General features: G+C 42.4%; 2 protein-coding genes across 4 annotated transcripts in view; one reads left to right on the top strand and one right to left on the bottom strand.

Moving 5' to 3' along the window:
* Nucleotides 1-3,176: 3,176 nt before the first annotated feature.
* On the top strand, nt 3,177-13,539 carry LOC121531653 (sodium- and chloride-dependent glycine transporter 2-like). Its single transcript, XM_041837008.2, has 15 exons — nt 3,177-3,703; nt 4,644-5,108; nt 5,622-5,766; nt 6,241-6,372; nt 6,502-6,675; nt 7,055-7,205; nt 7,443-7,575; nt 7,790-8,028; nt 8,221-8,345; nt 8,445-8,557; nt 9,490-9,621; nt 9,913-10,012; nt 10,241-10,341; nt 10,798-10,965; nt 11,941-13,539. The coding sequence occupies exons 1-15, from the start codon at nt 3,701-3,703 to the stop codon at nt 12,097-12,099; spliced, it is 2,340 nt and encodes a 779-aa protein (XP_041692942.2). The 5' UTR covers nt 3,177-3,700; the 3' UTR covers nt 12,100-13,539.
* Nucleotides 13,540-14,389: 850 nt separating this feature from the next.
* The window catches only part of LOC121531652 (cytoskeleton-associated protein 5-like), a 38,729-nt gene continuing 31,798 nt past the window's right edge, over nt 14,390-21,320 (bottom strand). For all 3 annotated transcript variants that reach the window (XM_041837006.2, XM_041837005.2, XM_041837007.2), the window contains 9 exons: nt 20,637-20,816; nt 20,180-20,367; nt 19,904-19,979; nt 19,068-19,256; nt 18,603-18,731; nt 18,389-18,472; nt 16,205-16,367; nt 15,776-15,900; nt 14,390-15,522 (listed from right to left, as the gene is read on the bottom strand). In XM_041837006.2, coding sequence (XP_041692940.2) covers nt 15,268-15,522; nt 15,776-15,900; nt 16,205-16,367; nt 18,389-18,472; nt 18,603-18,731; nt 19,068-19,256; nt 19,904-19,979; nt 20,180-20,367; nt 20,637-20,816 — 1,389 coding nt within the window. In that variant the 3' untranslated portion in view covers nt 14,390-15,267. The remainder of the gene's footprint in view (nt 15,523-15,775; nt 15,901-16,204; nt 16,368-18,388; nt 18,473-18,602; nt 18,732-19,067; nt 19,257-19,903; nt 19,980-20,179; nt 20,368-20,636; nt 20,817-21,320) is intronic.

The following is a 21,320-nucleotide window of genomic DNA, read 5'->3' as shown; positions in this document are numbered from 1 at the left end:
GGTTAGCGTTATGGCTAGGTTTATGGTTGAGCAGGGGTGTGGACATGAAGCTTGGGTTATGGTTAGCGTTATGGCTAGGTTTATGGTTGAGCAGGGGTGTGGACATGAAGCTTGGGTTATGGTTAGCGTTATGGCTATGTTTATGGTTGAGCAGGGGTGTGGACATGAAGCTTGGGTTATGGTTAGCGTTATGGCTAGGTTTATGGTTGAGCAGGGGTGTGGACATGAAGCTTGGGTTATGGTTAGCGTTATGGCTAGGTTTATGGTTGAGCAGGGGTGTGGACATGAAGCTTGGGTTATGGTTAGCGTTATGGCTAGGTTTATGGTTGAGCAGGGGTGTGGACATGAAGATAGGGTTATGGTTAGCGTTATGGCTAGGTTTATGGTTGAGCAGGGGTGTGGACATGAAGCTAGGGTTATGGTTAGCGTTATGGCTAGGTTTATGGTTGAGCAGGGGTGTGGACATGAAGATAGGGTTATGGTTAGCATTATGGCTAGGTTTATGGTTGAGCAGGGGTGTGGACATGAAGATAGGGTTATGGTTAGCGTTATGGCTAGGTTTATGGTTGAGCAGGGGTGTGGACATGAAGCTAGGGTTATGGTTAGCGTTATGGCTAGGTTTATGGTTGAGCAGGGGTGTGGACATGAAGATAGGGTTATGGTTAGCATTATGGCTAGGTTTATGGTTGAGCAGGGGTGTGGACATGAAGCTTGGGTTATGGTTAGCGTTATGGCTAGGTTTATGGTTGAGCAGGGGTGTGGACATGAAGCTAGGGTTATGGTTAGCGTTATGGCTAGGTTTATGGTTGAGCAGGGGTGTGGACATGAAGCTAGGGTTATGGTTAGCGTTATGGCTAGGTTTATGGTTGAGCAGGGGTGTGGACATGAAGCTAGGGTTATGGTTAGCGTTATGGCTAGGTTTATGGTTGAGCAGGGGTGTGGACATGAAGCTTGGGTTATGGTTAGCGTTATGGCTAGGTTTATGGTTGAGCAGGGGTGTGGACATGAAGCTTGGGTTATGGTTAGCGTTATGGCTAGGTTTATGGTTGAGCAGGGGTGTGGACATGAAGCTAGGGTTATGGTTAGCGTTATGGCTAGGTTTATGGTTGAGCAGGGGTGTGGACATGAAGCTAGGGTTATGGTTAGCGTTATGGCTAGGTTTATGGTTGAGCAGGGGTGTGGACATGAAGCTAGGGTTATGGTTAGCGTTATGGCTAGGTTTATGGTTGAGCAGGGGTGTGGACATGAAGCTAGGGTTATGGTTAGCGTTATGGCTAGGTTTATGGTTGAGCAGGGGTGTGGACATGAAGCTAGGGTTATGGTTAAGCGTTATGGCTAGGTTTATGGTTGAGCAGGGGTGTGGACATGAAGCTAGGGTTATGGTTAGCGTTATGGCTAGGTTTATGGTTGAGCAGGGGTGTGGACATGAAGATAGGGTTATGGTTAGCGTTATGGCTAGGTTTATGGTTGAGCAGGGGTGTGGACATGAAGCTAGGGTTATGGTTAGCGTTATGGCTAGGTTTATGGTTGAGCAGGGGTGTGGACATGAAGCTAGGGTTATGGTTAGCGTTATGGCTAGGTTTATGGTTGAGCAGGGGTGTGGACATGAAGCTAGGGTTATGGTTAGCGTTATGGCTAGGTTTATGGTTGAGCAGGGGTGTGGACATGAAGCTAGGGTTATGGTTAGCGTTATGGCTAGGTTTATGGTTGAGCAGGGGTGTGGACATGAAGCTTGGGTTATGGTTAATCTGGGTTGTGGACATATAGCTAGGAATAGGGTTGTGGTTGAAGCTAAGGTTAGGGTTGAGCCGGGTTGTGGACATGAAGCTATGATTTTATGCAGAAGTAAACCAACCATCCCTGTGGGTTAGGGTTAGGGTTAGGACTTTATGCTTGCTCTGCCCATTCTAGAGTAGAGAATTAAACCAACCATCCCTGTGCCTTATTCTGGTGAGTGTGAGGAGCTCACGCTTCACTAAACCCCATAAAACCCCATTATCTGGCTGTTCCTAAGGCATGCTACTGACCTGTATCAGACACACGCTGTTCCCACATGATACCACTAAAGGAAAAATGATGAATTACTCCCTGTACCTTTTGAGGTTGGTCCTGATAAGTATCTGTTTCACCCTGCCTAGGGAGAGATAGCAGTGTGCATCTCTCTCTCTCTCTCTCTCTCTCTCTCTCTCTCTCTCTCTCTCTCTCTCTCTCTCTCTCTCTCTCTCTCTCTCTCTCTCTCTCTCTCTCTCTCTCTCTCTCTCTCTCTCTCTCTCTCTCTCTCTGTCTCTCTCTCATTTTCTCTCTCTACCTCCTCTCTCCCTTTATCTCTCTCTCTCTCTCCCCCCTCTTCTGCCTCTAGGCTGCAAACAGTTTGTTTAGGAGATGGCATCTTGAGGAGTCCTTTAGTGGGATGCCAGAGTTCATTAAATGGCTATCCCCTGAAACACACATACACACACAAACTCAAACACACACCATAAACTGGACCCAGAGCATTGGGTTTTCTCTGCTGTTGGGAGCAGGGAGCTGTTTCAGGATTAAAAGCTATTAGTTCTGCTTCATTGGCCCTACAAGCACCCTCAACACATAGATAAACAATTTCCTCACAAGGGACAGAAGCTGTTAGGAAATAACACACAGAAACTCTCACCTCCAGATACACATTCAAATATATTTACTGAAATAATAAATTATTATTAATGATTATGAGGTTATTATGGCGTGTGGATAATTAATTTCAGCCATAATTCGTTTATTTTTCGTTAAGTCTGATTGTGTTATATAGGCGTATACTGATTAATTAAATGCAATAAATAGTCATTATTATATTTCACTGAAAAAAAATGTCCGCTTTGTTTTGAGCAAATATGATAAGCACGATGTCAGATAGCAAATACGTCCAATCTACTCAATACAAATTTGATAAAAATTATTTTTTAAACAATGTATTTCTTCACAGAACGGTCTGAGAAAGAAAGTCTGGTGTAAGGGGAGACGAAAAGAGGTGCAGAAATCAATCACAATTATTCTTGGTTGACAAAGTAATTAAAACCGTAGTGGCCACTGGCCAGTTAATATCATGTGGAAGAGCTTATCACTGCCAAGCACAGATGTATAGCTCGCCTCGCGCTGCTGAGGCGTTCATTCCTCCTGAATGGTTATAATGTGCTGTATCGCTGCCTGGCATTGGTGCTGATGAAAACAGAAAATTGTCAGATCTGCATGCACTCTGACATTGTAGGTTTACTAATCATAATATGGAAACTATAGAATAATTATAATTGTATTTCATTATGATTAAATTATTGCGGTCATTGCCCTCAAACGAACCTCTTAAATCCATGGTTAGATCGCATTTCTCTTTATGTGAACAAGATTAATGTCGGCTTTATTGTTTTATGTATACCCTCGTGTCTTCTTTGTGGATTAATTGGAGTTGGAAGCGAAAGAGGAGTGACAAAACGTGCGCACTGCAGTAGGCATGCATTGTTGTTCCTGGAAGAATTGTGAATCTCCAACTGAAGATTCATTGAACATCTATTAGCAGTAAAACGTTCCTCGAAGGGCACCTTGCTATATACTCTGACGTAGGCTAAAGATACTCCCACCGACAGAGCTTTGCATTTGCATTTTCTTTCAATCTCGCTGCAGTCCTGACTTCTCTTCTCAGCTTCCGGCTGTCCTGGAATTTACTACAAACATGGTGAGTTGCATTCATTGAGCCTCAATTCTTGCCTAAACAATGATTGTGGCTACTTACAGTTCTTTCAGACTACATTTGATAAAAAATCAGAAGTGGCACTTATTCAGTCAACACTGAGTGGACTACTGTAGGCTGAACTGTAGTTGAACCACTGTCGCTGTCCATTGTGCTGAAATGCATTGTGCTGAAACTATGACGCTTCTGTTTACTGCTCATTCCCTCTCTCCAGGCAGCGAAACATTCCTTACTCTACTTCTTCTGTTCAGTTGTATCTGTCATTTTATTGGCTAATCTTATTCTTGCATCTTTTTTCTTCTTTTTTGCAAGATTCTCTTCTATTGTAAGTCGCTCTGGATAAGAGCGTCTGCTAAATTACTAAAATGTAAATGTAAATGTATTGTCACTAGCTTAGTTATTTTTATACGCATATGTGCCTGTGTTCGTGTGTTTTTACTTCGGCAAATAAGTTTTATGCATCCCAATTTTAAAACAATAACGATTATTGGGTCTACACGGGTAATCGTTTTATCTATTTGGTGTGTTCACGTTTTACTACCGTGGAGAATGCCTGCTGGGCTGGGACTGGGGGAGAGTGGGCTCAACAGCTTGTCTATTGCCTGTTCAATCAGAGAGAGGGGCCGCCGCTGCTGCTGCACTGAATGACCGAGAGTAAATGAGCCGTAAAATTAAAGAATTTCTGCAATAATTAATACATAACCAATCCAGAGTCGACCAATGCACAACCAAGGAAGTCCCACAAAGATGCAATAATAGAATTGAAATAGAAAACACATTCACTAGGCCTAATTGTATATATGTTATCCAATATGTGAATAGCCAACAATTAAGCCACTTAATTTTCCAATGTATTTTACCATTTATTTTGTACAGTTGTATGTATATTGCAATATTCTAACGAATTTTCATCTCACCTTTGTAGGATTGTTCTGAAGAGATGAACAACCGGCAGGTATCTGATCCTTCCACTCAGGATTCGTTACCACAATCAGATAATGGAGCGGTCGTAGTTACAATAAACAAACAAGAGAATGTCCCAGATCTACCCTCTTCAAACTGGCAGCCTCCCTCAAAAACCAAGGAACAAACTTTTTCTCAACCGGTGGATATGCCTAACACAAGGAATGGGACGTTTAAAACCGACGCACCTGCAACGCATAATAACGACGTTGATTTTGCACCCAAGGAGGATACTGTTGGAGCGGAATGTGCCTCTGAGGATCATTTTACGATACCCTCTCATGGCACAGCTTCCTGTCCCAATCAAAGTGCTACAAGGAGCCCAGTAGAGCAAAATGGCACGGGGACGGAGATTAGTCCCACCACTGTGATACTGGGGACAGATGGAAACAATTCGGTTCTACCTGGCACAGTGACCGGGGACGGGGTAAGTGCCCATTCCTTTATTACTCAGGCATGACGCGAGAAAAAGCATGACCAGAACATAGTCAATGGCTGATTTCATTTGACAAGTGTAAACTGGTGTGCAGCCTAAACGAATTTCACTTTCCTGAGAGCATTTCGCTGGTGTTCGGTCCCAATGTATTGCTTACTGCAGAGCAGGGTGTTTTGGAGTAATTTGTAACGCTGCAGGCCCTCTCCATTGTTCTATTCCCTGGGGACATATAAAACCAGATAGCGCCCTTTGTGTGGAAGTGATGGAACGCATCAGGACTGTAGCCTAATCCAAACAGAATCATTAGAATTGATAGGTAGAATTTTCAAATTCAGTGTCGAAGAACAATAGTCCTACATTTATAAATACAAAAAGTGTGAAATGTGCAGGAATATATCAAATTGAGAGAGGATCATTAAAGACTTTTCGACATCAATCACTTATATTAGTTTTTTTAAATAACACATTTGAAGTTAACCGTTAAACTTTAATTGCTTCCCCCAGGATGATGATGATGAAGGAGGAGATGAGAATAAAGCGAGGGGAAACTGGTCCAATAAAATGGACTTCATTCTCTCAATGGTTGGATATGCTGTTGGTCTGGGAAATGTTTGGAGATTCCCATACCTAGCCTTCCAAAATGGAGGAGGTAAAAGACACATTTATGTTGCAAAACAATTTTTATTCGTTTGTTCACTTCATCAACTGCATCTGCTTATCTCAGGAAAGAAAACAGAAAATATTCAAATAATTAATATTTTTTGGGAAGAAAAAAAAAAATCCCTATCTGTTCATTCATTTTAGGGACCTTATTCGTTTTAGCATTTGACTATTATTTCAATAGCCTATTTTAACAAATTAAATAATAATAAATAAATAATTTATTTACAAGAATAATAATCTTCATAATTACAATAATAATTATGTGATTCGTTTAATAATCTAGTTAATATTATTAAATTAAACGAATAATAATTGTGATTCAACCACAATTTACATTTACATGTTGTGAAATTACATATTTCCCGTCCAATAATTTTACCATTCAGCCTATATTTCCTACAAAGCTGTGGTCGGATTGAGCTGCCTGACATTCAGTTTCGTTTCCACATTCTTCCTGCAGGTGCTTTCTTGATTCCTTATTTAATCATGTTGGGCCTTGCTGGAATCCCCATATTCTTATTGGAGGTGTCCTTGGGTCAGTTTGCAAGCCAAGGGCCCGTGTCAGTATGGAAAGCAATCCCTGCTCTTCAAGGTAAGCCAAACAACAGCGATCATACTTGAACAGTAAGTAAGCATAGTCCATAAAACATTTTTTTTAATAACCTGTACATTTCAGGTTCAAAAGAGTAATTTCTATATTTCGTCTCATTCGTTATTTTAGGTTGCGGGATTGCCATGTTGATAATATCAGTCTTGATTGCCATATACTATAACATTATAATGTGCTGGACACTGTACTACCTGTTCGCTTCGTTGAAGGGCTCACTCCCCTGGGCGAACTGTAAGAATGAATGGAACACTCAAGATTGTAAGGACAAAGACATGCTTCTTCTTGGTAAGTATTCAGAAGGCAGAACACCTTCCAATTGGGAATACAAGGATTCATTGTTGTTAGAAATGTTTATTGTGGGAAAATACTGTGTATTTCATTTATTCAGGGCTTTAAAATCAAAATACATTGTATTTGAATTGTAAGTCATATAAATAGGCCACCATCGAAAACTATGGCAAAGCAATAATGTCAGGTACTGTAAAAATGCTTACTTGACACAATTCTTGCTGTAGGGCAGGCTACTGTGACGCCCTCTTGTGTCCATCTGTTGTTCTTGCACTGCACAGTGGATTTATTCATACCACCTCAATTTTAGCCACCACAGAAGTGAACTGCTCACACACGCTACCACCCACTTTCTTTGCTTTTGCTCTCCTGTCAGATTCATGCATTCTGCGGGATGGGAATACCAACTCTATAAGGAATACTACATTCTGTTTGTCTGCCGATGTCATTGGGAATCTGAGCAAACTCACTAACATCACATCTGAGATCAACAAAACCTATGTCAGCCCAAGTGAAGAGTATTTTAAGTAAGTATAGTTTATTATGTAAAAATAAAAAAAATATCTGCTGTGTGTGTGACTGAAGTTAGATTTGTCAGAGAAAATGTGGGTTCGATAAAATAATGTATGCGCTAACTGTAAGTCGCTCTGGATAAGAGCGTCTGCTAAATGACTAAAATTTAAATGTAAATGTAAAATAATATCTTATTAATTTGAAGACATTGCGTTGTAACCTGATGTCTCCCACTCCCTCTCTCCATGCAGGTATAATGTCCTGAACATCTCCAAAGGGATAGAATACCCAGGGGACATCCGCTGGCCTCTGGCCCTCTGTCTCCTCTTAGCCTGGGTTATTGTCTACGCCTCACTGGCTAAAGGAATCAAATCATCTGGGAAGGTAATCTTTGTCACTTTCCAGCCAACGTGCTTATATTCATCTTTTGAGGCTTTTCTTAAGAGATAAAGTTGTTGTGGTTATTGGTGTCTGTTTTTGGATTGTTGTCTTTATGTCTGTGTTGCTGCACTGATTGAGTTTCCCCTCTAGGATTATTAAAGTATTTATATTCTATTTTATTGTAGTGTATTCTGTTCTGTTCTATTCTATTCTATAGGTGGTGTATTTCACGGCTACCTTCCCCTACGTGGTGCTGGTGATTCTGCTGGTCAGAGGAGTGACTCTGCCTGGGGCTGGGGATGGCATCCTCTACTTCATCACTCCCAAGTGGGAGAAACTCTATGATGCCAAGGTGTGGAAGGATGCTGCAACCCAGATCTTCTTCTCCCTGTCAGCAGCCTGGGGTGGACTTATCACGCTGTCCTCCTACAACAAGTTCCATAACAACTGCTACAGGTGAGTGGGGTTAAACCCTATGGGACGGTTTCCCGGACACAGATTCTCCATTGAGTATGCTTCTTACTCCAGGACTAGTCTTAAGGGGCCAGGAAACATGCCCTACATGCAAAGCTATACTGTAGATGCAACAACTTGTTTCAGACAGTTTCAGACTTCCTCCACTTTGCTCGACTGTCTTTGATCTTTTAGGGACACCATCATTGTGACCTGCACCAACAGTGCCACCAGCATCTTCGCAGGGTTTGTCATCTTCTCTGTCATCGGGTTTATGGCTCATGAGCTGAAAGTGCCCATCGAACAGGTGGCTGATGAGGGTAAAGAAAAACTTTATTCTATTCTATTCAATTCAAATAACGTTTTGAAGTAACATTAGTGTAACCAGACAGTTCTGTTGTCTTGTTGTGATCCTGTAGGTCCTGGCATAGCCTTCGTAGTGTATCCAGAGGCCCTCACCAGACTTCCGCTCTCTCCCTTCTGGGCCATCATCTTCTTCCTCATGCTACTCACACTGGGACTGGATACCATGGTAACTATTGTTCTGCTTTCTGTTTTGTGTGGATGTAAGTGTGTGTATTTAATTACTTTGGTGTCATCGCTCCAAGTGTCGCATAAGACCTCCACAAGGTCTTAGTGGTTGGTAAGACCTCCACAAGGTCTTAGTGGTTGGTAAGACCTCCACAAGGTCTTAGTGGTTGGTAAGACCTCCACAAGGTCTTAGTGGTTGGTAAGACCTCCACAAGGTCTTAGTGGTTGATAAGACCTCCACAAGGTCTTAGTGGTTGATAAGACCTCCACAAGGTCTTAGTGGTTGATAAGACCTCCACAAGGTCTTAGTGGTTGATATGACCTCCACAAGGTCTTAGTGGTTGATAAGACCTCCACAAGGTCTTAGTGGTTGATATGACCTCCACAAGGTCTTAGTGGTTGATAAGACCTCCACAAGGTCTTAGTGGTTGATATGACCTCCACAAGGTATTAGTGGTTGATAAGACCTCCACAGGTCTTAGTGGTTGATAAGACCTCCACAAGGTCTTAGTGGTTGGTAAGACCTCCACAAGGTCTTAGTGGTTGATAAGACCTCCACAAGGTCTTAGTGGTTGATAAGACCTCCACAAGGTCTTAGTGGTTGATAAGACCTCCACAAGGTCTTAGTGGTTGATATGACCTCCACAAGGTCTTAGTGGTTGATAAGACCTCCACAAGGTCTTAGTGGTTGATATGACCTCCACAAGGTCTTAGTGGTTGATAAGACCTCCACAAGGTCTTAGTGGTTGATATGACCTCCACAAGGTCTTAGTGGTTGATAAGACCTCCACAAGGTCTTAGTGGTTGATAAGACCTCCACAAGGTCTTAGTGGTTGATTGTAAGTGTGTGTAGTACCAAGATCATGTCATGTTGCTTTCTGTTGATTGACAGAATCCATTGTATTAACTATGTATCTACTATCCCTGTCTCAGTTTGCCACTATTGAGACCATAGTGACGTCTGTGTCAGATGAGTTCCCCAGATATCTGAGGAAGTACAAGGCCCTCTTCACCCTGGGGTGCTGCACCTCTTTCTACATCCTGGGGTACCCCATGATCACAGAGGTAAGGCCTAATCTGATCCTCAACGTGCGTCTGCAGTGTTCAGCGTGAATGTGGGGGAAGATGCCTTGAAAAGGCGCTGTGTAGAGCACTGCTCTACAACGGCTAAATCCCGGCCCTAGTCATTTTGTGAATGCAGTAAATGTATTATACAGTTTCGGTGTCTGAGTGCCACGTCTCAAACACTAAGGAGACACAGTCAAACCAATAGAATGACATCGAGAGTCAGTGAGACTGTATAGAGGACTGCTACGTTTTTAGTGCTCTGATGGGTTTTGTATCCCATCCTGACAGAATGGAATGTATATGCTTCAGCTGGTGGACACATACGCAGCCTCGTATTCTCTGATCATCATCGCCATCTTTGAACTGGTGGGAGTTTCATACATTTATGGTGAGTCGTGTGGTTTTGACAGGCACTGGTCCAGTGTTTGTACAGTTTTTTCAGTGTCGCATTATCATTGTAATGTCACCGTATTCGACAGATGCCTTATTCGGCATAGACCTTATTCGGCATTCCTGTAAATGTTTTCAAGATATGCTTTAATTGAGTAACATGAACCATTATCAACCTTGGTACTGTGTGTGAAAGGACTCAAACTAACTGGTGGTTGTGTTCTAGGTCTGAAGAGGTTCTGTGAAGACATTGAAATGATGATCGGGTTCCAGCCAAACATGTTCTGGAGGGTCTGCTGGGCCTTTGTGACCCCCACCATTCTCACAGTAGGTGCTACCATCCCCAGGCCAAGATTAAATATACTCTATATTCCAATGTTGCTCTGTGTAATTTTATATAGAACATGTTGCTTTTGGCATAAGAAATGGTGTTAACTGCATAAAAATAGAATGACATGGACATTGTGCATCACTATACCACGTCCATGAGTGTGTTAGTCCAGGGTTTCCCAAACTCGACCCTGGGGCCCACCCTGGGTGCACATTTAGGGTATTGCTATAGCATTACACAGCTGATTCAAAATATTATTTGAATCAGCTGTGTAGTGCTAGGGTAAAAACCAAAACGTGCACCCAGGGAGGGCCCCAGGACCGACTTTGGGAAACACTGTTCTAGTCAAATGCAGGGGCTTTATCCCTTCTAATAATTATGTTTCTATGGTTCAGCTAATGCTCAGTAGCCTTTAATGTCTCGGTTGTCCCTGTCTTCTGTCTGTACTACAGTTTATCCTGGGTCTGAGTCTGTACCACTGGAAGGTGATGACCTATGAGACCTACACCTACCCCACCTGGTCCATGGTGATGGGCTGGCTCATGGTGGTGTGTTCTGTTATCTGGATCCCCATCATGTTTGGCATCAAGATGCACCTGGCCCCCGGCACCTTCATCCAGGTATGAGATGATTTACTGTAGCTTTCCCTCCGCTAAAGACATTTACTGTAGCTCCCCCCTCTGCAAAATACATTTACTATAGCCCTCCCCCCGCTAAAGACATTTACTGTAGCTCCCCCCGCTAAAGACATTTACTGTAGCCCTCCCCCCGCTAAAGACATTTACTGTAGCTCCCCCCCCGCTAAAGACATTTACTGTAGCTCCCCCCGCTAAAGACATTTACTGTAGCCCTCCCCCCGCTAAAGACATTTACTGTAGCTCCCCCCCCCGCTAAAGACATTTACTGTAGTCTCCCCCTCCCCCCGCTAAAGACATTTACTGTAGTCTCCCCCTCCCCCCGCTAAAGACATTTACTGTAGCTCCTCCCTCCCCCTGCTAAAGACATTTACTGTAGCTCCCCCCTCCCCCTGCTAAAGACATTTACTGTCTCTCTCATCTTCCATGTTATGTAATGAACCAATAATGTAGCCTAATAATGCCCAATGTAGCCTAATGTAGCCTAATGTAGCCTAATGTAGCCTAATAATGCCTAATGTAGCCTAATGTAGCCTAATGTAGCCTAATAATGCCTAATAATGACTAATAATGCCTAATGTAGCGTAATAATGCCTAATGTAGCCTAATGTAGCCTAATAATGCCTAATGTAGCCTAATGTAGCCTAATAATGCCTAATAATGCCTAATGTAGCCTAATGTAGCCTAATAATGCCTAATAATGCCTAATATAGCCCGAGGTAGCCTAATAATGCCTAATGTAGCTTGATAGTGAAATTGAGATGCTTGGTAAGATCATCCTAGAAAAGAGTGAAAATAATTGGAATATTCTTCTGATGCTTTGTTACTACAGTTGTTCCAGGACATCTGGCTCAAGGGACCATGGTTTTTATACAACAGTGTTTTAATGGTGTCCTAATATGTTACCCTGGTATTATGACATGTTATGTAATGAATTTAACTATGTTTTTTCCTACACAGCGTCTGAAGCTAGTGTGCTCCCCTCAGCCGGACTGGGGTCCCTTCCTGATGAAGCACAGAGGAGAACGCTACAAGAACATGATCGACCCGCTAGGAACCAACTCCCTGGGGCTCAAACTCCCTCCTAAACACCTCCAACTGGGCCAGACCCAGTGCTAATGGCTGCAGTGGTCATCTGTTGTTCGCTCTATTCACCCACTTTTCTATAGATTACACAAAGGGAAATTGAAAGTCAAAGTCCAAGATTATGCATGTTGTCTTCTGACAAAGACCCTCCCTTTAATACAGCAGTAGGCCTATGATCTATTTGACAGTAAACAGGACTGATTTGGGCCTACTGTGCTTAATCTCCAGTCTTCCACAAAGCTGCTTATTTTTGGTGTTAAAATAACTATTCTGAGCACACCGAATAGTAGAATGGTTATAGATATGTCCCTCCCAGCTCAGAAAAGAGGTTGCTTCTTAACGCTGAATAGTAAAAATATTTGAAAAAGAATAATGTGGTTTGTTGTGATGCAAGTCATGTTGATGAAAGATATATTTCCATCTTCATCTTTTTGCGTGTAGCATAGTTGTATGTAAACATTCCATGTCAGCTAATAAGTACATCCCAACAGAGAAAAACGGTGGCTACAATGAACAAATCAACCTCAAATTTCTTTTGTCTCCTGTTCTAAAATGACACTGCCTTTTGTATAAGCAATGTGTAACTTGTATGTCAAATAATTTGTGTTGCATGTGCCTACAATTGAATCAGAAAACATTGTCATTTGTCAAGAATTTGGTACTTTACACATAATGTTGATCATGCCATTCTTGTATGTCATGCTTGTATTTGTCTTTGGCTGCTACTAGTGTTTCTAAATGTATTGTATGCTTGCACTTATTTGAATACAGCACTCCTATTCCCTTGCATGTAGTCACAAAGCATGCTGGGAGGCTGTACTGTTGAATCTACTGTGTTTGCCATTCTTTTACATCAATTTAGGTAATACAAAACCAAAGATGGAGTGCTTAATGAAAGATTTGGAGACAGAAACATCTATGGGAAGTTGAATATACTGCCAGTCAATTTCAATTTGATCACAACTGTTTTCCAGCATGTTTATGCCGCATCTTCAGGTAACCATTGGCCTTTGAGATGTACTCGAATTTTAGAAGATTGTATGGATTGAAAAATAATTAAGTTATTAGATTGTTTAAAATAGTGTGCTTTTTCAGCACTTTATGGATCTTTGAGGCAATACCTCAGATTTTGTATTTATGTACACAATTGCGATATCTATATTTGCCTTTATTGTAAATGTTGAAAATACAACTTTAAGGCTGGGATTCAATCTGAGCCACGCTATAACGCAGCTGCGGTAGAGGCGCACCATTTTGCCTTTTAAAAGGTAATTTACACTTGAGCCGACATTCACAGCGTTTACCATGAATGTGAACTCCGCGAACGGCTGGGAAGTAGCCTTTAACAGGAAATGTGTTGGCTGTCTAGCGCAGCTGCATTATAAGCCATGTTCGGATTAAATCTTAAATCTGATGAAATCCTGAAATACCTTCATTAATATACATTTGATGTATACTGAACAAAAACATAAACACAACATACAACAATTTCAATGATTTCAATGATTTTACTGAGTTACAGTTCATATAAGGAAATCAGTCAATTGAAATAAATTCATTAGGCCCTAATCTATGGATTTCACATGACTGGGCAGGGGCGCAGCCATGGGTGGGCATAGGCCCGCCCACTGGGGAGCCAGGCCCAGCCAATCAGAATATGTCTTTCCCCACAAAAGGGCTTTATAACAGACAGAAATACTCCTCAGTTTCATCAGCTGTCCGGGTGGCTTAGACGATCCTGCAGGTGAAGAAGCTGGATGTGGCGGTCCTGGGCTGGCGTGGTTACACGTGGTCTGCGGTTGTGAGGCCGGTTGGACGTAACGCCAAATTCTCTAAAACGACGTTGGAGGCAGCTTATGGTAGAGAAATTAACATTCAATTCTCTGGCAACAGCTCTGGTGGATATTCCTGCAATCAGCATGCCAATTGCACACTCCCTCAAAACTTGAGACATCTGTGGCATTGTATTGTGTGACAAAACTACACATTTTAGAGTGGCCACAAGGTGCACCTGTGTAATGATCATGCTGTTTAATCAGCTTCTTGATATGCCACACCTGTCAGGTGGATGGATTATCTTGGCAAAGGAGAAATGCTCACTAACAGGGATGTAAACAAATTTGTGCACAGCATTTGAGAGAAATAAGCTTTTTGTGAGTATGAAACATTTCTGGGATCTTTTATTTCAGCTCATGAAACACGGGACCAACAGTTTACATGTTGCATTTATATTTTTGTTTTGTATAATTTCTCTACATCACTCACATGGTGCAGTGGCGTCTTCAATACACCAAGAATAAAATGCAAAACATATGCACATAGGTAGTTTGTTCAAAAAACAACTTACTTTATTGCCATTTTCTCTACAGATAATACACTCCTAAGAGCAACAATTTAAGACTACTTCCATTTGAATTAAATACAAAAACAATGATTTAGAATAAGCAACATTCTGCTACAGTTTGCAAGATCATTAAACCAATGATTTAATAAGCATAGTTTAGTAATGCAAACTCTATTTACAAAACATTAATTACTTCATGCCATGCTCTTTCCTTCACTTCGAGAACAGAATCAATCCTTCAAGTTTTATGAGTCTTAACTTCATAAATGAAAAATAAAATTAGCAAATTTAGCAAACAGTGGTATAAACTAACAAGGCCTGGAAACAGGGTTGGGGTCAATTCCAGAAGTAAACTGACATTCCAATTCTGATTTTCCTCATTACTTCTCTATGACAATTGGAATGTCAGTTTACTTCCTGAATTGAAATGGAACACACTCCAACCCTGCTGGAGGCCCAGAGAAGAGACATGTTATGGTTTGACCATGGAATTCTAAAACCTTCTAAAAAAAGGATAGGTTAAGTTACACATATTACAGCATTCTGCACATGGAAACTGTACACTATAACCCTACATTGACACTTAAAAGCATTGAGTGGTTAGCAACCATGAGTATATACAAACAATTGTGCCACGATACTAAACAAAAACTGGTCCACTTATAGTACATTATACAATGACAGGTTTTCTTTTTTTCAATTTATACACAGAAGAGGGGTTTGCCCTGAAAAATAAGGCCAGGATAAGAGCAGGGTGTTGCGGCGGGTAAAGCCAACGCTTGGTGGGTTTCGGTTTCAGGGAGGAGGCTGGCTAACACATTGGATAGACTGGGTATAGAGGTGGGGTCAGGGGTCAATCATTGGCGGTTGCTCTTTATCCGCTCCAGCCTCTTCTTGAGGTCGTCGAGGTTGGCGGCGGGGGACGAGGAGCGTGCAGGGCTGTGGGAGTGGGACTGCTCCTGCTGGAAGTGGGACTCACGGGACTCCTTGAGCTGAGACAGTTTGCTTTGGAGCATGTCTGTGGAGGAGGCCACCGAGGGCTTGGACAGCAGGGACGTGATGGGACGCGTCTGTACACTGTCCCCTTCCACCTGCTGCAACAGCTGAGCCTGCTGTTAGGACAGAGAGAGGAGGAGGAAGGGAGGGGGAAAGAGGGGAAGGGAGGGGGAAGAGGAGGAGGGGGGAAAGAGGGGAGGGGGAAAGAGGGGAGGGGGAAAGAGGGGAGGGGGAAAGAGGGGAGGGGGAAAGAGGGATGGGACACTCATCAATACTAAGTATTCAAATTCTACATCATAATATAAACATATAAATATAAATGTGAAATTGTAAGCCAAGTGGCATCAATGTGATCAATGTTAAACTAACCCTGGAGTTGTTCTCCAGTCCCTGTCTCTGTCTCAGTATCTTCAGTCTCTCGTAGTAAACTGCAGGTTTCATCTCCTCTCCGTTCAGAGGCACCGGGCCAGAGTCTAGGCCATGTTGGGGAATCACTGGAACAGACAGAAACATTGCACTTCAACTCTTCACAGCTACTGAGCGGCTTTTTAACCAGTCCAGCAGATGCGTATACTATCAATGAATATACATACAGTAGCTAGCTACTAGTAAACCACAACAGTAATAACACTGCTTATACCAGAGCACTAGAGGCCGGTCATATGATTGCATTCCCTAATGCTCAGTTAAAGGTTTGGGACTAAAGTATGAGGGTTGGACATGGTACACTAGTCATATCAGATAAAGTATCAAAAGGTAAAGACCAATCATTCCCCTTTAATCCTGCAGGGTTAGTACCTGTGCTAGAAGGCTGGATCCTGCCTTTGCCCTCTCTCTCAGACTCGATCATGCGCAGGCCTCTCTCCACGTAACTCTGGAAGAACTGAGACGTGTTCCTCAGGAAGGGCTCCAGGTCAGCGTCTGAGTACTTCTGTTTATACTCATACAGCTCTGTCAGGCCCTGGGGAGAACACAACACAGTCACAACACACAGTTAACTTACTAAAACAACTCTGGAGTGGTACTGGGAATTCTTTAACCAGTTATTGAGAACACATTCTCTTCTATAATTAGGACCTGAGCAGGAGGGTGCAAACAGTAAAATGAAGGTATGAATACATGAACAGGAATAGCCGCCGAAATTGTCGCAACCCCTATTTCTAGCCTGTTCAACCTCTCTTTCGTAACGTCTGAGATCCCCAGAGATTGGAAAGCTGCCGCGGTCATCCCCCTCTTCAAAGGGGGTGACACTCTAGATCCAAACTGTTACAGACCCATATCCATCCTGCCCTGCCTTTCAAACGTTTTTGAAAGCCAAGTTAACAAACAGATCACCGACCATTTCGAATCCCACCGTACCTTCTCCGCTATGCAATCCGGTTTCCGAGCTGGTCATGGGTGCACTTCAGCCACGCTCAAGGTCCTAAACGATATTATAACCGCGATCGATAATAGACAGTACTGTGCAGCCGTTTTCATTGACCTGGCCAAGGCTTTCGACTCTGTCAACCACCGCATTCTTATTGGCAGACTAAATAGCCTTGGTTTCTCAAATGACTGCCTCGCCTGGTTCACCAACTACTTCTCAGATAGAGTTCAATGTGTCAAATCGGAGGGCCTGTTGTCTGGACCTATGGCAGTCTCTATGGGGGTGCCACAGGGTTCAATTCTTGGGCCGACTCTTTTCTCTGTGTATATCAATGATGTCGCTCTTGCTGCTGGTGACTCTCAGATCCACCTCTACGCAGACGACACCATTTTGTATACATCTGGCCCTTCATTGGACACTGTTAACAAACCTCCAAACGAGCTTCAATGCCATACAACACTCATTCAGTAGCCTCCAACTGCTCTTAAACACTAGTAAAACTAAATGCATGCTCTTCAACCGAACGCTGCCTGCACCCGCCCACCCGACTAGAATCACTACTCTCGAACGGGTCTGACCTAGAGTATGTGGACAACTACAAATACCTAGGTGTCTGGTTAGACTGTAAACTCTCCTTCCAGACTCACATTAAGAATCTCCAATCCAAAGTTAAATCTAGATTCGGTTTCCTATTTCGCAACAAAGCCTCCTTCACTCATGCTGCCAAACATGCCCTCGTAAAACTGACTATCCTACCGATCCTTGACTTCGGCGATGTCATTTACAAAATAGCCTCCAACACTCTACTCAGCAAATTGGATGTAGTCTATCACAGTGCCATCCGTTTTGTCACCAAAGCCACATATACTACCCACCACTGTGACCTGTACGCTCTTGTTGGCTGGTCCTCACTACATATTCGTCGCCAAACCCACTGGCTCCAGGCCATCTATAAATCACTGCTAGGCAAATCCCCGCCTTATCTTAGCTCATTGGTCACCATAGCAACACCCACCCGTAGTATGCGCTCCAGCAGGTATATCTCACTGGTCATCCCCAAAGCCAACACCTCCTTTGGCTGCCATTCCTTCCAGTTCTCTGCTGCCAATGACTGGAACAAATTGCAAAAATCTCTGAAGCTGGAGACACTTATCTCCCTCACTAACTTTAAGCATCAGTTGTCAGAGCACCTTACCGATCACTGTACCTGTACACAGCCCATCTGAAATTAGCCCGCCCAACTACCTCATCCCTATATTGTTATTTATTTTGCTCATTTGTACCCCAGTATCTCTATTTGCACATCATATCTTGCACATCTATCATTCCAGTGTTAATACTAATTGTAATTATTTTGCACTATAGCCTATTTATTGCCTTACCGCCATAACTTGCTACATTTGCACACACTGTATATATTTTTTTTTTGTTGTATTTTTGACTTTGTTTTGTTTTACCCCATATGTAACTCTGTGTTGTTGTTTTTATCGCACTGCTTTGCTTTATCTTGGCCAGGTCGCAGTTGTAAATGAGAACTTGTTCTCAACTGGCTTACCTGGTTAAATAAAGGTGAAATAAAAAAAATAAAAAAATAAAAAAATGAAAATAATCACCTCTTTTGTGTTTTCCTTGGAACCAATCTTCTTGAAGATCTCAGAGAGGATGTCGCTCACTTTAGCTTTAGACATCCTGTCATCCTGGAAGCAGTAAGAAGACAGGCTATTGTGGAAGCTGACGCATTTATCCTCAGTTATTTTTAATTCAGTGTATTCACTTGAATGGTGTTAAATAAATCAAACAATTAGAGGTTGGGTTAAGTGAACATACCTGTCCTTTCTCTGTGCCCCTGTCTGACTTCATGCCAGAGAAGTTTCCAGAGTGTTTGACCACACGTCTCAGGTGGGCCTCCAGCTCAGACTCATTCCTGTTCTCGATCATGGACATGTGGTCTAGGATCTAGACACCGCAAATCAACATGGTCAAAACAACAGCAGCTTATCTATGGTCTACTTAATGAAAACAGACAGCAGTACCCCTGAATAATGCACTAATAAATGGTAAGGTGGTTCAATTCAATACAACTTCATTGTCTCTCAAGGGGAAATTCATCTGCGTACATAAAACACAACATAATCACTGAACCATTGGCTGTGAATGTACAGTACCTTGTTCCAGTGAGTTTACACAGTGTGTGTGTGTGTGTGTAGTACCTTGTTTCCAGTGAGTTTACACAGTGTGTGTGTAGTACCTTGTTTCCAGTGAGTTTACACAGTGTGTGTGTGTGTGCAGTACCTTGTTTCCAGTGAGTTTACACAGTGTGTGCAGCAGAGTCTTGAGGGTCCTGTGGGGTACGTCACTCTTCAGCTGCTTGAGTTTCTCTTTGGGGAACACCTTCATGAAGTTGTGGACATCCAGCAGGATGCGGTCCAGATTTATGCTGTTGATGGTCTCTGGCAGGAACCGGATCATACGCCACAGGCACTGCAGACATGGAACAAAATAAACTCAATTTAACTCCAATCATCAGTTTGTGATTGTACAGGCAGTGTAAAGGGGAAATTCATCACTTTTTAACCTCATTCATTATCCTCCATTTATGTGTCAGTTGTGAATCCAAAGAACAGGAAGTTTACATCTGCGAAAATCAATTCGACAATGTACATGATATGTAGGGATGGGGGAAAAAATGGATTGTTACATATCGCAATATTATTACTCCAAGTATCGATTTGTACAAAACATGCTAGGTAGCGTTAGCTAGCGCTAGTCAGCTGTACCTGCACCAAAACTCCGATATTTTTCATCCTATAGCTTGTTCTCCATTTTCTTTTAAAAATAGTGAGCCAACATGTTTTCAGCACTTTTATTTCCCTGACTGATCAAAACTCATTTTCTCATGCTCTCTCTTGTCTCTCTGCAGCAGACATGGTGAGCAATATGTTTGAAACATCAAATTGCAATAAAATCGCAGTAAAAAAAAATCACAAAACATATAATCATGAGAATCACAATACATATTATCGTGAAAATATCATATTGTGAGGTCCCTGGCAATTCTCAGCTCTAATAGTATGTACACCGACAAAAGTAAACTCCCACAACAAAATATACTGAAAGAGTGTTATTACCTTCATGACCAGTTCAGAGAACATAGGAGACCCTGATGAAGTGGTAAGGCTGTCCTGTAGCAGCACTAGAAGAGCACTGCAGAGAGATAGATCAGGGACTCTGCATAAACACTAGATACTGTAACTCACTGGAGATTCCAACATATAAAATCAGGAAAAGTAGGATGTTTGTTTGGGGGTAGGAACATTTCAATATGAATAGAAATTCCTGATTAAATCAGGAAGAAAAAATGTATCACATCCCCCATCAGTCTCAGAAAGTGAGTAGAATCTGACCTGAGGATGTTGGTCTGGTCAGACTTCTCCAGCACTCTGACCACCAGCAGGTTGACGGAGCGGATGAGCTGTTGCCCATCCTCGATGTCCTCCACCCGGGCATCCAGCATCAGGGTGATCAGACCGTGCATCAGGTCCTTCAGCACGCCCATCGACGCCTCCCGCGCCAGGCTCTCCATAGAGAACAGCTACAGTACACAGGAGACAGACCCAGGACAGAGACACAGATGTCAACACCAGTCTACTAAGCCCTAAAAAACTGTTTGGTAAAATCAAACAATAATAATTATAAAAAATCCCTTTTAATGTTGCTCTACAAAGATCTGCACCAGGATACACTGAAAATCTTCAGGCTTTAAAATGGTAAAACAAAACCCCTCTGGCGAGATAGCGCCAACTCCTTGAACCAGCCCAGTAACACCCCCTAGTGGTGTTCATGTGTAGTCATACTACTCACTGAGAGCATGTTGCCAATGATGCAGCTGTAGAGCTTGAAGATGTCCTTTTTGTCGAGGCGGTCGTCGGCCATGTGTGTGTTGTAGATGAGACGCAGCTGCATGAAGGTAGCGATGAGGAACTGGTCAATGTGACCTGACATGGCATCCGCCTTGTCCTCCTGCCTCAACACCTCGTCAATCTGGGGGAGACAGAGAGAGACCCACACCACACAGACTTTGGTACTGTCTTTATCAACCGCTTGCCCTCTCCTAACCAGAGCAGAGTACCTCAGGTGATAGATGGGTGTTAAGAGGTTACCAGAGTTTTATTTTTTAGGGGGTAGATCAGCTTTAATATTGCAGATAGATTGTAACTTCCATCAATGTAATTGTCTGCATCACTTCCAATCCCCCATATGTTTTTTACTCTCGCAAATATATATTATATATACACACACACACACACACACATATATATATATATATCTATCCTTTAAAAAATATATATATTTCCCTTTATTACTTTCCAACCCCACCACCACCCCTTCCATAATTTGAGTAAACTAGTGAACAACAATGCTTAGGCCTCTACTTCCAGCTTATACATACTATATACATTTTATGGACACAGTCAATTTTACAATAATTCTATTTAGTTTGTTTTTACTCCTGAACTTCCTCTACCCTCAACCTCTCCGATCATT

This window comes from Coregonus clupeaformis, chromosome 19 (genome assembly GCF_020615455.1).
Source record: "Coregonus clupeaformis isolate EN_2021a chromosome 19, ASM2061545v1, whole genome shotgun sequence".
In the NCBI taxonomy this organism is placed as follows: Eukaryota; Metazoa; Chordata; class Actinopteri; order Salmoniformes; family Salmonidae; genus Coregonus; species Coregonus clupeaformis.
This window is presented reverse-complemented; position numbering and strand designations above follow the sequence as displayed.

Excerpts from the sequence above, each read along its gene's own strand:
- LOC121531653 (XM_041837008.2), top strand. Across the intron at positions 6,676-7,054 it reads CAAAGACATGCTTCTTCTTG|ATTCATGCATTCTGCGGGAT; the intron begins GTAAGTATTCAG and ends CTCTCCTGTCAG. Across the intron at positions 7,576-7,789 it reads GAATCAAATCATCTGGGAAG|GTGGTGTATTTCACGGCTAC; the intron begins GTAATCTTTGTC and ends TCTATTCTATAG.